The following is a 17,057-nucleotide window of genomic DNA, read 5'->3' as shown; positions in this document are numbered from 1 at the left end:
GACGTCACTTCCTGTTATTACACCGGAAGAAATAATAACCATCGTGACGTTTTAATATCGTTCACAAACATTATTGCACAACAAACAGGCCTCGGCAATGTCTAGCAAAAAACACAATCATGATAAAAAGAAAGGTTTAAGGTCAGAGGGGGCGTGGCTTCCTGTTGGTCAACTACCGCATGTAACCATAGAAACACACTTTCAGCTCCGCCCCCCTTTCCTAACTCCAGGGCGGGATCTCCTCTCCAAACTTGGCGCAGTGAGCGGCGTTCTTGGCGTCGAACACGACCTGTACACACAAATGAGTTCGAACAGTGAGTGTGCGTGTGTGAGTGTGTGTGTGTGCGTGATGACGTCACCTGGTTGTGCACGTAGGCCTCGCACACGTAACACCACACGGAGAGGTCGCAGAAGCTCAGCACCACAGGATGCTGCCGCGTCACGCCGTGCGTCAACATGTGCTCCTTCACGTAGCGCCCGCACGCCACCTGACGCGGGGAAAAGGTGCGAAGACGTTAACCGGCGTCGAGTGTGTGTGGGGGGGCGGGGCCTCACCTGGTAGCAGGTGAGACAGATCCAGTTCTCCGCCTCTGAGCCGCAGTCGTGACAGGGCAGGAAGACGTTGATGCCTGAGGGTGGGAGGGGCTTGACGGCTTCCAGGTGAGGACACCAGGAGAGGGGGTCGACCACGTACATGGTCGCCTGCGTGCGCACGCAGACACACACACACACACACACACGTTACAAATTCACATCAGCTGCTTCACAAAATAAAGTGGGTAATAAAGTTCTGACTCCGCCCATCTCGGCTCCACACGTCAGCTCCAGAGTTCCTGGAGGTTTGGACCAACCACACGCTCCCTCCGCCTCTGGCTCCGCCCCCTCCCCAGCGGCGGTGTCTCCCGTTGCAACCTCCGCCGGTGTGGCAGCGTCAACCTGAGCAGGACAACTTTGATGGATGTATTTAAACTTAAAAATCATATATTTTGATACTTGGGCTATCTTAGAAGCATGTTAGCTTTTCTTATGTCATCACGCTAACGTTAGCATGCTAACATTTGTTGGTAGCATTTTAGCTATATTTGTAGGTTTAAAGCTAAAAATCATATATTTTGATACTTGGGCTATCTTAGAAGCATGTTAGCTTTTCTGATGTCATCATGCTAACAATTGTTGGTAGCATTTCGCTATATTTGTAGGTTTAAAACCTAAAAATCATATATTTTAATACATGAGCTATCTTAGAAGCACGTTGATTTTTCTTATGTCATCATGCTAACGTAAGTATGCTAACAATTGATGGTAGCATTTTAGCAATATTTGTAGGTTTTAACCTAAGAATCATATTTTTTGATACTTGAGCTATCATGAATTGATTTACGTGGACAAAACTTATTGGGGTGTTACCATTTAGTGCAGGGGTGCTCATTACGTCGATCGCGATCTACCGGTCGATCTCGGAGGGTGTGTCAGTCGATCACCAGCCAGGCATTAAAAAAATAGTCCTAAAAATGAGCGATCATAAATCTTCACTATGACGTCACTTTTGTCACTTGATTGACATTCACGGCACCCGAGGGTCTTCTGAGATGACGCTGGCTGCTGCCAGCTCATTAAAATTATCGACTGGAAGGCGAGAAACACTTTATTTCAACAGACTCTGGCACCTGTCGTCAAAACTCCAAAGACCGACTGCACAGTTGCACAATAAAAGCTCTGCTTCATCCTGCCTGCGCTACCAAAATAAGAGTCTCAGAAAGCTGGCGTGCACAAGCTAGCAAGCTACGGAGTTTGCCGACAATGTATTTCTTGTAAAGTGTATACAAAGGAGTACGGAAGCTGGACAAATAAGATGCCAAAAACCAACCACTTTCATGTGGTATTGGACAGAAAGGAGGACTTTTTTTCTCCTCCATTCGAAAATGCGGACGTTATCATCACCACTGTCTGATTCCAATCAATGCAAGTCATCACAATCAGGTAATACACCAACTTGTATTCTTGTCTTCATGAAAGAAAGGAATCTACCGTATATGTGTTAAACATGCTTGTATTATCTTTAACCACCTTTAACTTGTTAACAATATTAACTATATGTGTTAAACATTCTTGTATTATCTTTAACCACCTTTAAGTTGTTAACAATATTAACTATATGTGTTAAACATGCTTGTATTATTTTTAACCACCTTTAAGTTGTTAACAATATTAACTATATGTGTTAAACATGCTTGTTTTATCTTTAACCACCTTTAAGTTGTTAACAATATTAACTATTTGTGTTAAACATGCTTGTATTATTTTTAACCACCTTTAACTTGTTAACAATATTAACTATATGTGTTAAACATGCTTGCATTATCTTTAAACACCTTTAACTTGTTAACAATATTAACTATATGTATTAAACATACTTGTATTATCATTAAACACCTTTAATGTATTAACAATTTTAACTATATGTGTTAAACATGCTTGCATTATCATTAAACACCTTTAACTTGTTAACAAAAACATATATTTCATAAATAAGTAAATATAAATGATATATATGAATGAGGTAGATCCCCACGACTTGATCAATTGAAAAGTAGCTCGCCTGAAGAAAAAGTGTGAGCACCCCTGATTTAGTGGTTAATTGTACAGAATATGTACTGTACTGTGCAATCTACTAATAAAAGTTTAAATCAATCAATCAATCTTAGAAGCACGTTGACTTTTCTGATGTCATCATGCTAACGTTTTATGCTAGCATTTTAGCATTTAAACCTACAATTTGTGGGTTTTGAAACATGTTAAACAGTCACTTTGAACTCACTTGAGGGTGCGAGCTCTCTGTCGATTGGCTCCGCCCAGGAGACGCTGGAGTTGAGTCTACTGTCGTGTCCTCCTCGCTGTGGACACTGGACCTAGCCCCGCCCACTGGGGTGGGCATGGCTGAGGTCTGACTGATGTCCAGACTGGCCAATCCCTGCGTGAGCTGGTCCAGTCCGCACTGCGCCTGATTGGACAACGTAAACAAGTCGGCATTTGTTTTCACGCTTGTGTCCTCCAGTCCAGCGGGGGGTGGCGGTGGTTTGTCTGGCCCGCCATGTTGGGACCTCCTGCCTTTGCCCTGACTGCCGCGTTTGCCACGAGTCTTCGGGGAGGGCGCGGCCTGTCGGACGCGGCCTGGGACTGAGGTGAAAGGTCAGCGTCAACACAAAGATGACAAGTATGGGCATGGTCGCTCTGTTCTCACTGCGTATCCTTAGCGACTTCCAGTAGGGGGCGTGGTGCCGGATGACCTCGTTGATGGTTGCCACAGCGCCGCGGTGATGCGGGCGCAGGGGCGTGGCCAGCAAAGGGGGCGGGTCGCCAAGCAGCACGCTCGTACACATGGCCATGGAGTCGGAGATGGACGCCAAGTTGTAGCCGCCCTAAAGACACACGTCAACTTCCTCCCACAGGTCACAGGGTCAAAGGTCTTGACGGCCGACTTACCTCTAATATGAGCAAGACGCGCCCCCCGGCGAGTGACATTAGCATGTGCGTCAGGTGGGCGTAGCCCTCTGGGGTCACATGATATCCGCCCAGCGGGTCGCCCCGTGCGGCGTCAAACCCGGCGGACACCAGCACCAGGTCTGGGTTGAACTGCGGTCACATGGCTCTCTGTCACGTGTGTGTGTGTGTGTGTGTGTGTGTGTGTGTGCGTGCGTGCGTGCGCTCACCTCCGAGGCCACGGGCATGACGACGTGGTGGAAGGCGGCGAGGTAGTCCGAGTCGCCCATCCGCCCGCCACTCCAGGCCACGTTGACGTTGAAGCCCGCCCCCTGGGCCACGCCCACCTTGCCAGGAGCGCCGTCCTCCGAGGACGGGAAGTAGGTGGCGTTGTCATAGCGATGGAGGGAGACGTAGAGGACGCTGGGGACAGGGAGCGGAGGATGACCACCGCACAAACCTGAGGCGCCACTTCCTCACCTGCTGTCGTCCTCGAACATGTGCTGGGTGCCGTTGCCGTGGTGGACGTCCCAGTCCAGGATCAGCACGCGCACAGGTGCATGCTGGGAGGAGGTCTTCTGAGCGTAGCGGGCAGCGAGCGCGGCCGTGTTGAAGAAACAAAAACCGCACGCAGCGTCTTTCTCCGCGTGGTGACCTGGAGGACGCACGATGGCCACGCCGTTCCTCACCTGCACACACACACACACACACACACACACACACACACACACACACACACACACACACACACACGATTAGCTTGTACTTTCCTTTGAAGCCCAAAATCCAAAGACACTGATGTGTTGGATGTGGTCCATCCAGGACTCTAGACTTTGTGTGGCCCTGAACAAGATTGTGTTTGTGGCCCCATTGTGGTTTTTGATACGACTTAGTTATTGTTGATATTAGACTCCTGAAGCCCCCAGCTCACACTGAACAAGTCCTTCTCAAAAAGTAGGGCGGTGGGCCCCCTGGGGGTGAGCTTTATCAGTATCATGCTTCAAACCCCGCTTCTAAATATTGTGCACTGCACATATGTATACATATACATATACATATATACATATATACTGTATATATATACATATACATATATACTGTTTATGTATACGTATACATATATATGTATATATATATATATATGTATGTATGTATACACATACATATAAATGTATGTGTATGTGTACATACACATACTTTCCCGGGTCTAAATTGGCTGTCAAAGTGTACCAACTTGTCGGAGTACGTCCTCATCCTTCTACTATCCAGGTGAGAGGCATGATTTATGATCTACAAGAAACTTTCATGATCACAGAGAACAGGAAGCAGCTCACCAGTGGATGAGGTCAACAAAGGCACGCTAGCTCGTGATCACGCCCCCGCTATAAATAGTTGGTCTACGTTAGCGCTTATAGTAACAATATCACTAATACTTGTTAATAGTCAAGTCACGACGTGTAAATGGAGTATTGTTGGCGCTTTGTGGATGCTTTTTTATTGGATTTTATGGGCAGAATAGAGTACTTCCCATTGGCTCAGCTGTAAGCGGACTTTTATTTACGTTTATTTACAAGTAAGAATGCATAAAAAAAAAATACATCCGTCGTCATGTCTTTTGTAATGATTGTGAACGACTCCCCAAAAAGTGCAGTTCCCCTTTAAGGTGACTTTTCTTCTTCTATCCACAATGTCTTCATTTTTACTTTCTCTTCTGACTCCATGCAAAGAACCAACCGCCAGACAACAAGATGGCGCAACCAGACCTGATAGATGATACTGTTACCTGATTGGCTGTTAGCGTGTCTCGCCCACTTCCATAGAGCGAGTGCCTTTGTTCATGCAACCAACCTTACTTAGCAACTTCGCAAAAAAAATAACCAAAACATTATTTTTTTTATTAATACCGATTATATGTCTATCACGATATATATCGCTTTATTGCCCAGCCCTAGGTCTAGGTCGGGGGTCGGCAACGCAAACGCTGCCCGTGTTGGCTTCCTGGAGCTTTTACAAATAATGATGATGTTTTAATAGGGTTTCTGTAGGAGGACGAACCTTCCTAATTGTTAGAAATCCCACTGTTTATATTAAACATGCTTCACTGATGAGAGTATTTGGCGAGCGCCGTTTTGTCCTACTAATTTCGTCCGTCCTTGAACTCACCGTAGTTTGTTTACATGTACAACATTCTCCGACACTGCCACAGAAAGACATGTTTTATGCCACTCTTTCTTTGTCTCATTTTGTCCACCAAACCTTTTATACTGTGCGTGAATGCACAAAGGTGAACTTTGTTGATGTTACTGACTTGAGTGGAGTGCTAATCAGGCATATTTGGTCAGTGCATGACTGCAAGCTAATCCATGCTAACATGCTATTTAGGCTAGCTGTATGTACCGGTACATATTGCATCATTATTCCTTGTTTGGAGGTATATTTTAACTAATTTCATAACCCGTGGTTCTCTGTGTATTTAATGTATATTTGCATTATGTGTATGTAATATTGTCTGCTTTTCTGTGCCATGTTGTTCCAGACCACAGCAAACGTTAACCAGCTTGCAAAGATTGTAATAACATTTTGGGTTGCCGACCCCTGAACAAGGTCACGTTACACATTCCTAAATTGGGTCAAACAACCTTATGATCGAACCTTGACTCTAGAGTGGCCCTGGGTCCAGCTAGAGAGGTACCTGTCCAGTCAGGATGAGGTCCAGAGCGTTGAAGCAGCTCCCGGCAGCCAGCAGGGCCGATTGGAAGGTCTGGTTGTTGATGTAGATGGAGGTGAATTCCTGTCCCAGCATGTGCAGGTCTCGGGCTTTCATCGTGGACGTGGACTTCATTCGCTGGATGTGGTCCGCACTGTGCGCAGAGGAGAGAGGGCTGTTGCCGCGGTGACCTCTGGCAATGACCTGATGGGACGCTGGCGCCGCCTACGCGTGACACATGGCGAGCTCCTCCTCGGTGGCCGGGCGAGCGGCGATGCGCCGACAGCGGTCAACCAGGCCGAGCTGCTGATGCTTTGAGAAGATCTTGGAGATTCTCTGAGGCTGTTCTGGGTGGTGCCTGCACACGGGGACCAGGACCGCATCAGGGCCGTGACACGCCTTGTTGGTGTCTCAAGAAGGGTAGAAATACAAGAACACACACACACACACACACACACACACACACACACACACACACACACACACACACACACACACACACACACACACACACACCTGTCCCACATGTTGAGATGCTCCATCATCTTTTCGTCGTACACCAGGCCCGTTGACGTGACATCAATCAGGGCGGGACTCCACGGCTTCCCCTCATTGGCTGCTGCTCTGATGACACGCCCCTCAGCAAGCCCCTCCCCCTCTACAGATAAACAATATGAATGAAGTTGAACAATTGTGCACACTGTGTCGGGTGTTGTTGTTTGTGTGTGTGTTTACCCAGTACTTGCAGGGAGGTCCAGTATGGATACAGAGCTGAGATGGTCTCAGAGATGGACTTCAGCGCGCTGACAAAGAGAACGTTTGATTAGCTTGAAACAATCGTCTTCACGCCGCGAGACATGTGATTAGCATAGCCAGGTCGCCTCTTGGTGGTACAGTACCTGTCGGATGGGGCGGCAAGTGGCGTCATTGGGGCACAGGCTCCTCCCACAAGAGCTTGAACACAGGCGGTGACGCCCTCTGCTGTCGCCTGCAGGTTGTAACCTCCCTGAACACATACTTTGACATCAGTGAAGGATTGACGCGTCTTGCTAACTTTTTTTTAGCTAACTTCGCAGCCATACACCTTAGAGTCATATAACTTAGTAGGTTGACGCATGCTAACTGTTAGCATGCCAACTTTTTGGGACAAGTTTGTCGCTATATACCTCAGAGTCATATTAACTTGGCATGCTGTATAATAGACTGTATTTATATTATTCACATGTGAATAATGCGGTATAATAGACTGGATTTATATTATTCACATGTAAAAAATACCTAAGTGTTTATTGTATATTGTGAGCAAACTGGTGCTGAATTTCCCCTAGGGATCAATAAAGTACTTTCTATTCTATGGTACATATGCTAACTGCTCGCATGCTAACGTTAGCATGCTAGCATAAAATCATTAGCGTGCTAACTTTTTGACTTTGCCAAGTCAAATAACTTAGTACTTGACACATGCTAACTGTTAGCATGCCAACTTTTTTGGGCCAAGTTTGTCGCCGTATACCTTAAGAGTCATTATGACTTGGTATGTTACATATGCTAACTGTTAGCATGCTAACGTTAGCATGCTAGCATAAAATCATTAGCTTGCTAACTTTTTTAGACAATTTTGCCACCAACTTTTTTGGGCCAAGTTTGCCGCTGTATACCTTAAAGTCATATTAACTTGATATGTTACATATACTAACATGTGTGCTAGCATACAAACATTAGCGTGTTAATTTTTTTTGACAATTTTGCCACCATACACCTCAGAGTCATAAAACTTAGTACTTGACACATGCTAACAGTTAGCATGCCAACTTTTTTGGGCCAAGTTTGTCGCCGTATACCTTAGAGTCATTATGACTTGGTATGTTACATATGCTAACTGTTAGCATGCTAACGTTAGCATGCTAGCATAAAATCATTAGCTTGCTAACTTTTTTAGACAATTTTGCCACCAACTTTTTTGGGCCAAGTTTGCCGCTGTATACCTCAAAGTCATATTAACTTGGTATGTTACATAGGGAGGTGTTTAGGGCACGTCCCACCGGTAGGAGGCCGCGGGGAAGACCCAGGACACGTTGGGAAGACTATGTCTCCCGGCTGGCCTGGGAACGCCTCGGGGTCCCACAGGAAGAGCTGGACGAAGTGGCTGGGGAGAGGGAAGTCTGGGCTTCCCTGCTTAAGCTGCTGCCCCCGCGACCCGACCTCGGATAAGCGGAAGAAGATGGATGGATGGATGGATGTTACATATGCTTACTGCTCGCATGCCAGCATAAAATGATTAGCGTGCTAACTTTTCCAGACAATTTTGCCACCATACACCTCAGAGTCATAAAACTTAGTACTTGACACATGCTAACTGTTAGCATGCCAACTTTTCCGCCGTATACCTTAGAGTCATATTGACTTGGTATGTTACATATGCTAACTGCTTGCATGCTAACTGTTAGCATGCCAACTTTTTTGGGCCAAGTTTGTCGCCGTACACCTCAGTCATATTAACTTGGTATGTTACATATACTAACTGTGTGCTAGCATACAAACATTAGCGTGTTAATTTTTTTTGACAATTTTGGTACCATACACCTCGGGTTCATATAACTTAGTACTTGACACATGCTAACTGTTAGCATGCCAACTTTTTGGGGCCAAGTTTGCCGCCGTATACCTCAGAGTCATATAAACTTGGTATGTTACATATGTTAACATGCTACATAGCCACATACAATCAGTATTATCATCTATTTTTTTTTTTTGACAATTTTGCCACCGTACACCTCAGATTCATATGATTTAGTACTTGACACATGCTAACGTTTTTGGTCAAGTTTGGCGCCGTATACCTCAGAGTCATAGGGACTTGGTATGTTACATATGCTAACTGCTCGCATGCTAACGTTACCATGCTAGCATACGATTATTATTAGCGTGCTAACTTTTTTTGAAAATTTTGGCGACCGTACACCTCAGATTAATATAACTTGGCATGTTACTTATTCTTACTGTTCGCATGCTAATGTTAGCATACTAGCACACAATTATTAGCGTGCTAACTTTTTTAGACAATTTGGCCACTGTACACCTCGAAGTCAAATAAATTGGTGCGGGAACCACGCTCACTGTTTGCATGATAGCAAACTAACATTAGCGTGCTAACCTTTTACATAAATCTTTCCACCGTACACCTATGAGTCATATAACTTGGTATGTTACATATGCTAACTGTTAGCGTGCTAACTTTTTTAACCAATTTTGCCAAGCAAACTATAAACTACTACCTATTAATTCTTCTCAACAAAAAAAAGAGAACAATTTAATTCAAAACAATCGTAGGCACGAACACCTAAAACCTTTAGTATATCAATATGTGGAATTAAATTATGGAATGGATTACGCAAAGAAGTCAAACAAAATAATAGTTAGATACAGTTCAATAAACTGTTCAAACTCAAAAGTGTTTACAAAGTACAAAGAAGAAGAATCATGATAATCATTATATACAATAAAACCCACAGTCATATAACTTGGTACATGACACATGCTAACAATAGCTTTGCATGTAGTCAAATACCAAGTTACATGACTCAAAGGGGTAACACGGCAAAAATTGGCTAAAAAGGTTAGCATGCTAATGTAAGCATGTTAACAGTTAGCATATGCCACGTGCCAAGTTATATGACTGGGGTGGACGGTGGTTAAATTGGCACGCTGATATTACCACGCTAATCCTTAGCATGTGTCACGTACCAAATTATATGACTGAGGTGTATGGCAGAAAAATTGGCTTAAAATATTAGCATGCTAATCTTAGCATGCTAACAGTTAGCATGAATCAGTAATATGACTTTTGGTTATGCGGTTACAAACCTAGCAAAAAACGTAGCTAGGTTACATTATATGAATCTAAGTTATATAACGACAAAATTGGCAAAAAAAAGTTAGCATGCAAAGAGTTAGCATGTGTCACGTACCAAATGATATGACTCTGAGGTGTACGGCAAAATTGGCTTAAAAAGATAGCCAGCTAATATTAGCATGATAACAGTTAGCATAAATCAGTAATCTGACTTTGAGGTTTGCAGTTGCAAACCTAGCTAAAAATGTAGCTAGGTTAAATAATATCACTCTAAGTTGTATAACAGCAAATTTGTCAAAAAAAAAGTTTGCATGAATCAGTAAGCATGTGTCATGTAACAAGTTATATGACTCTGTTTGCGGTTGCAAACTTAACAAAAATTGTAGCGAGATTACATTATTTGACTCTAAGTTGTTTAACGGTTTAATGGTGAAAGAAGTTAGCATGCTAACGGTTAGCATTTGTCACATACCAAGTTCTATGACTCTGCGATGTTCAGCGGCTAAATCGGCTTAAAAAGTTAGCACGCCAATATTAGCATGCTAACACATAGCATGAATAAAGTACAAAGTTATATGACTTCAAGCTTTATAACGGCAAAATTGGCGGAAAAAAATTAGCATGTGTCACGTACCAAGTTATATGACTCTGGGGTATGCGGTTGCAAACCGAGCAAAAAAACGTAGCAAAGTCACATTACATGACTCTAAGTTGTATAAAGGCAAAATTGACGAAAAAAGTTAGCACGCTAATTTTAGCATGCTATCACGTAGCAAGGCTGTGTTTGTATGTCTCCTTGTCGTCAATGTTTTACCTCCAGAGTGAGGATGATTCGGCCTTCCGCTAAAGACATCAACATGTGCGTCAGCGTGTGGAACCGCTGCGGACTCACACACATCTGGCCCTGACCACAAACACACACATGGGCGGAGCTTATTGTCACGAGAAGTAGGAGTGCAGCATCAGAAACAAAAGTGTTTGTTTGTTGCGCCAGAACAAATCTGCCGCGTCGTACCTTCGGATCCCCGAGTGTGGCATCAAAACCGGCGCAGACCAGAACCAGCTCCGGTTGAAACTAAACACAACAAAAAGAAAGCAAAACAAGATTTTTACCAAAAGGTGTGAGGTCAAAGGTCGCCGTGCGCGTTACCTCGTAGGCGACGGGAAGCAGAAGACGCTGGAAGGCGCACATGTAGTCGGCGTCGCTTATTCCGGTCTGAAAAAAAAAAAGCGCGTGCAAAAAAACTGAGCACACTCTTATTTTGGCGGGGTTGTAAAGCTGGTGAATGTCGAGAGAAGGAGGGGAGTAAGCATGCAACTTGGAGGAGGGGCTACTGGATGATTGACAGGACTGACTGTGTTCCAGGCCAGGTTGATGTTTTTCCCTTTGGCGGGGCCGCCGCCCACAAAACTGCCATCTGAATTGGGAAGGTGAGGCCAGAAGGCACCCTCCTCGAACCTGTGCATGCTCACGTACAACACGCTGACACACACACACACACACACACACACACACACACACGCACGCACACACACACGTTCTTGTAATTGTTACCTTCTTGAGACCTCCGAAAAATGCCTCCCTCTTTAGGACCACTCTTTCTAGATATATAAAGATTAGTATTTACAACATTAATAATATATACATACTGTGCAAATATAAAAAAGCTTGATGTGAAAAATGAGTTGGAATTTCACAAGAAAAAGGTCATAATTTCACAAGAAAAATGTGAATTTTGGCAGTATCATAATAAAAGTCGTAATTTTATCAAATCAAATCAAATCAACTTTATTTATAAAGCACATTTAAAATTTACCACAGGGGTAGCCAAAACGCAAGTCAAAATTTTACAAGAAAAACTGAATATTTGTGCAATAATATGATAAAAGTTGGAATTTTACTCAATAACAGTCGCAACTTTACAAGAAAAGCTTAAATTGTTGGCAGTTTTATGAAAAGAGTCGTAATTTTACTCGACAAGTCACAATTTTATAAGACAACTTTAAAATGTTGGCGATATTATAATAATAACCGGAAATTTTACTTGGCAAAATGATGACAAAAGTCATAATTTTACTCCAAAAATGTCACTATTTTACAAGAACAAAAAAATTTGCAATATTGTGATGAAAGTCAGCATTTTATATGACAAATGCATTAAAAAGTAATCATTTTACATAAATACTAATAAATACTTTTACGAGAAAATATTGCAATATCCCAATTTTATAAGAAAAAAGTCGAGACATGATGACAAAAAGACTGCTTTTAGTTAATTTTTGTTTTGTTTGTAATTGTTTTTTAATCTTCATTATTTACTTCAAGTTATTACAGTATGTCTCTATATACATATTTATTTTATTTTTTAAATTTTGGCCAAAGGGGGTGCCTTTCAATTTCTTACACACACTTGTTATTACATATGTTGGCCAGAGGGGGAGCACTTAAATTTTTTACACACATTTGTTATTTCATATGTTGACCAGAGGGGGAGCACTTTTAAAAGCGACACACAGTCAATTTGAAAAATCCCTCCTTTTTGGGACCACCCTCATTTTGATAGATTTCACCACCAGGGGTGCAAATGAGACATTCTATTAGATGCAATGGTTTTCTGCATTGGGACCATGATTTATGTCCTAACTTGTTCACACCTCCTCATATGGAAGCTACTTTTCCTTGTTAGTGTCTCAAGAAGGGTAGAAAAACAAGAACACACACACACACACAGTTTAAAAGGTACAAACTTTGGGTATTTAAGAGTTTACAGGCAAGGACTCACGTGGGGTCGTCCTGGAAGACATACTGGACACCTTGACCATGATGAACGTCCCAGTCTACTATCAACACCCTGACACACACACATACACACACACACACACACACACACACACAGACACACACACACACACACACACACACACACACACACACTCACACACACACACACACACACACACACACACACACACACACACACACACACACACACACACACACACACTACTTCAGTATTGAGCATACTAGACAAATATGGAGGTTAATTTGTGTCTTTATTGCAAAAGCGTTTTTATGTAACAGAACTTTTCGCATTTGAATTTTCTAAACTGACTGTTTGCTGAAAATTTCATTGAATAAACATTTGTGATCAAAATTTGTGTTTAACAATTCTGTTGGTTAAACCAAAATTTAATTGCATATAATATTTATACACTGAATTTTTTTGCACCAAATTTTTTTTCACTGAATTTTAAAACACTGTATTTTAACAAACTCAATTATTAAACACACACATTTTGCTCACACCTTTGTATTCAATGGATTTGTCAGCACTATATAATGTAAAAAAAAAAATCAGTTTACAATGCTTCAATGCTAAAATTCAGTGTCCAAACAAATCTTTGGTAATAATAATAATAATAAAGGTTTAGATTTTATATTGCGCTTTTCTATTATTAGATACAAACATTAACTCCCATAATTATGTCCCAGAACCAATCAATGACGTGAGTTTTGTAACAACATTACATTTAATTATATACGGAATTATTATACACTGATTTATTTTACACTATTTTTTTTTACACTGAATATTTCTGCACCATTTTTTTTACACTGATTTTTTTTGCACTGAAATTTAAAACACTGCATTTTAACAAACTGAATTATTAAACACACTATTTTGTATTCAATGGAATTGTCAGCATTATATGATGTGAAAAAAAATCAGTTTACAATGCTTCAACGCTAAAATGCAGTTACCGGTACATAAATTCAGTGTCCAAAAAAAACCTTTGGTAATAAACACAAACCCTCATAATCCTGTCTCAGAACCAGCCAATGAGGTGACTTTTGTAGCAACTAATATTTATGCATTGAATTTCTTTACATTGAATTATTATAAACTGATTTATTTTAGAGTAATTTTTTTACACTGAATTTTTCTGCACTAAATTTTTTTTGCACTGAATTTTTCACACTGAGTTTTTCTGCACTCATTTTTTTACAGTGAATTTGAAAACACTGATTTTTTTTTTCACTTAATTTTTATGCACCAAATTTTTTTACTCTGAATTTTAAAACACTGTTTTTTTTACACTTAATTGTTCTGCACCAAACTTTTTTGCACTGAATTTTTTACACTCGATTTTTTTTGCACTGAATTTTCCTGCACTCAGTTTTCTTTACAACATATTTTAAAACACAGAATTTTTTTGCACCAAATTTTTTTTACACTTAATTTTTCTGCACCAAATTTTCTTTGCGCTGCATTTTAAAACACTATTTTTAAACAGTTTTTTTTGCACTGAATTTTCCTGCACTCATTTTTTTTACAATACATTTTAAAACAGAATATTTTTGCACTGAATTTTTTTTACACTTAATGTTCCTGCACCAAAAATTTTTTACACTGAATTTCAAAACTATTTTTTTTGCACTGAATTTTCCTGCACCAATTTTTTTACACTGAATTTTAAAACACTGAATGTTTTTGCGCTGAAATTTAAAACACTGCATTGGAACAAACTGAATTATTCAACATACAATGTTTTATCAGAAATATATGATGTAAAAAAAAAAAATTCAGTTTACAATTCTCTAAAATTCAGTTACATAAGGTCAGCTTTCGTAATAAAGACAAACAGTAACCCCCATAATCCTGTCTCAGAACCAATCAATTAGGTGAGTTTTGTAGCAACGAATATATATATATATATATATATTTTTTTTACACTTAATAATCATAGACTGAACTGTTATAGACTGCCTTATTTTACAATACATTTGTACACTGAATTTTTTCAACACTGAATTTTTTTTTACACTGATTGTTTTGCACTGAATTTGTATACATTGAATCGTTACACAATTATTTCAATTAAATTTCAAATTAAAAACAGAATTTTCACAAACTGAATTTTTAAACACACACATTTTCATTCAATAAAATTGCCAGCATAATTTGATGTAAAAAAAATAAATTCAGCAACATAAATTCGGTGTCCAAAAAAGCTTTGGTAATAAAGACACAAATTAACCTCCATAATCCTCACCTGTTGACTTTGTGTTTTATCCGAGCGTAACGGGCAGCAATGGCCACGTTGTTGAAAATGCAAAAGCCGTTGGACTCGTTAGCCTGAGCATGATGTCCCGGAGGCCTGACGCGCGCACACACACACACACACACACACACACACACACACACACACATACACACACACAACAGATTTGCCAACAAGCAAATGAATAAATTACGTGCAGATGAGAGAGTGCCTGAATGCACCACTGCCTTCTGGTCATACCTGACGATGGCGACTCCATTTCTGAGGTCGGACATCAACACCTGGTCCACCAGCTGGAGCACTGAACCTACTGCTAGTATGGACACTGGGAAGGTCTCCTGTGAGACACACACACACACACACACACACACACACACACACACACACAGTGCTGTAGTTCGCGAAAATGTAAGTATACGTGTGTGTATCCTTACGGGATGGAAATAGACAGAATCATATTTGTCAGAAAGATGATGCAGTTCTGTCTCCGACATCGTCTGAGTGGACTTGATCATCTCAATGTATTCTTTCCTGTAAGACACACACACACACACACACACACACACACACACACACACACACACACACACACACACACACACACACACACACACACACACACACACACACACACACACACGCAGGGCAATGCATGATTCTAAATGTTTGTTTTTGTTCCATGTTTTGGTGAACTCACATGTGCACGAGTAGCAGCTCTTCATCAGTGGCTGCTCTGGGCTGGAACACACACACACACACACACACACACACACACACACACACACACACATGGTTAGAATCTCAGAAAGTGCCAACCAACAATCCAACACTCTCACCTGCACTCGAACACAGCGAGACAACAATTTCTGCCTGTCCAGCTCGTCCATAATGGACGTCACTCTGTCTGGACTCTCCAGGTGACTGAAGACACGTCCGCCGTCATTAACGGGTCACATGACACAGGTTCATGAGCACACGTGTGTATGTCAGCTGAGCTTACCTGGGCTCCCACAGGTTCTGATGGCGAGTGAAGGTCTCAGAGTAGACCAGACCTGTCCCGGTGGCAGACGCCCTGCTGGACAGGTCCTAGGAACACACATGTAAATAAAACACTACTCTTCTTCAGTTATTAGTACCAAAAAAAGGGGTTTTTGTTCACCATCTGCTGCAGTTGGACTTGCAGCTCCTCGTCTCGCTCTTCCCAGCTCCTCGCCATCCTCCCTTTCCTCTTCACCTCCTGCAGGCCGCCTTTTTTTCTCCTCTGCTCGTCTCCAGGAACCTCGCCTGCCTGTGTGCACACGGACACATTGGTCGTTGCGCTATCAGCCGATCTCGCTGATCGCCACCAACAAGGGGCGAAGAAATGCATGTTATTGTTTAATTATTAATGAGACGTGTGCAATCATCAGCTCACGACTGACGAGTTAATGTGTCACTCATCTGTCAAGTCTTTCGACAAAACGTGTGGATAAAATAACCTGAGGGGACAGACGAGGAGACCTCCTGACTGACTTGAGTCCATTTTCTGCTGCTGGGGTATCTGGGCCAGAAGACATTTCTGATCCTCTTTACCTGGAAATTAGAACATCTAATTAGTGACAGACAATGTTTGCTTGGTGCATTATTTGATAGCCAAATTCAAATACTATGGTACATAACGCTGTATAGTTGTTACAGTGTTATTACTGCAGTATTACGACCTCAAACTATTCAATTATACAAACATTATCAGCTAAGAGGTAAGCCTTTATGTCCGCATCCAGTTGTAAAACAGGTCATATAAACAAAAGCGTTCATGTTAATTTACATATGTAGAGATAAAAATAAACATGAAGATACTTACAGTATGTTGAGCGCCAATTGCACTGGTCGTCGCATTCGGATGACGTCACAGCACAGTCCCGCCCTCACTTGACGTCACAACAGCATGTTTTTTAAAATCGTATACTTAAG

At 41.7% G+C, this 17,057-nt stretch overlaps 1 protein-coding gene across 2 annotated transcripts; it reads right to left on the bottom strand.

Annotated features, from left to right (window-relative positions):
- Positions 1-35: 35 nt before the first annotated feature.
- hdac6 (histone deacetylase 6) lies at positions 36-16,991 on the bottom strand. 2 transcript variants are annotated; one of them, XM_061985476.2, is made up of 28 exons: positions 16,948-16,991; positions 16,583-16,676; positions 16,264-16,392; positions 16,105-16,190; positions 15,941-16,025; positions 15,802-15,842; positions 15,539-15,635; positions 15,345-15,442; positions 15,096-15,200; positions 12,824-12,892; positions 11,397-11,523; positions 11,191-11,256; positions 11,056-11,115; positions 10,855-10,944; positions 7,087-7,193; positions 6,923-6,990; positions 6,704-6,845; positions 6,417-6,545; positions 6,173-6,341; positions 3,961-4,169; positions 3,711-3,903; positions 3,484-3,633; positions 3,242-3,419; positions 2,819-3,177; positions 796-936; positions 556-702; positions 360-488; positions 36-289 (listed from the first exon to the last, which is right to left on the bottom strand). In XM_061985476.2, the coding sequence occupies exons 2-28, from the start codon at positions 16,658-16,660 to the stop codon at positions 221-223; spliced, it is 3,321 nt and encodes a 1,106-aa protein (XP_061841460.2). In that variant the 5' UTR covers positions 16,661-16,676; positions 16,948-16,991; the 3' UTR covers positions 36-220. The 2 variants fall into 2 exon arrangements, with proteins under 2 accessions (XP_061841460.2, XP_061841461.2); XM_061985477.2 differs by lacking the exons at positions 36-289; positions 360-488; positions 556-702 and having other exon boundaries at positions 807-949.
- Positions 16,992-17,057: the final 66 nt, after the last annotated feature.

Source organism: Nerophis lumbriciformis, linkage group LG23 (assembly GCF_033978685.3).
Source record: "Nerophis lumbriciformis linkage group LG23, RoL_Nlum_v2.1, whole genome shotgun sequence".
In the NCBI taxonomy this organism is placed as follows: Eukaryota; Metazoa; Chordata; class Actinopteri; order Syngnathiformes; family Syngnathidae; genus Nerophis; species Nerophis lumbriciformis.
This window is presented reverse-complemented; position numbering and strand designations above follow the sequence as displayed.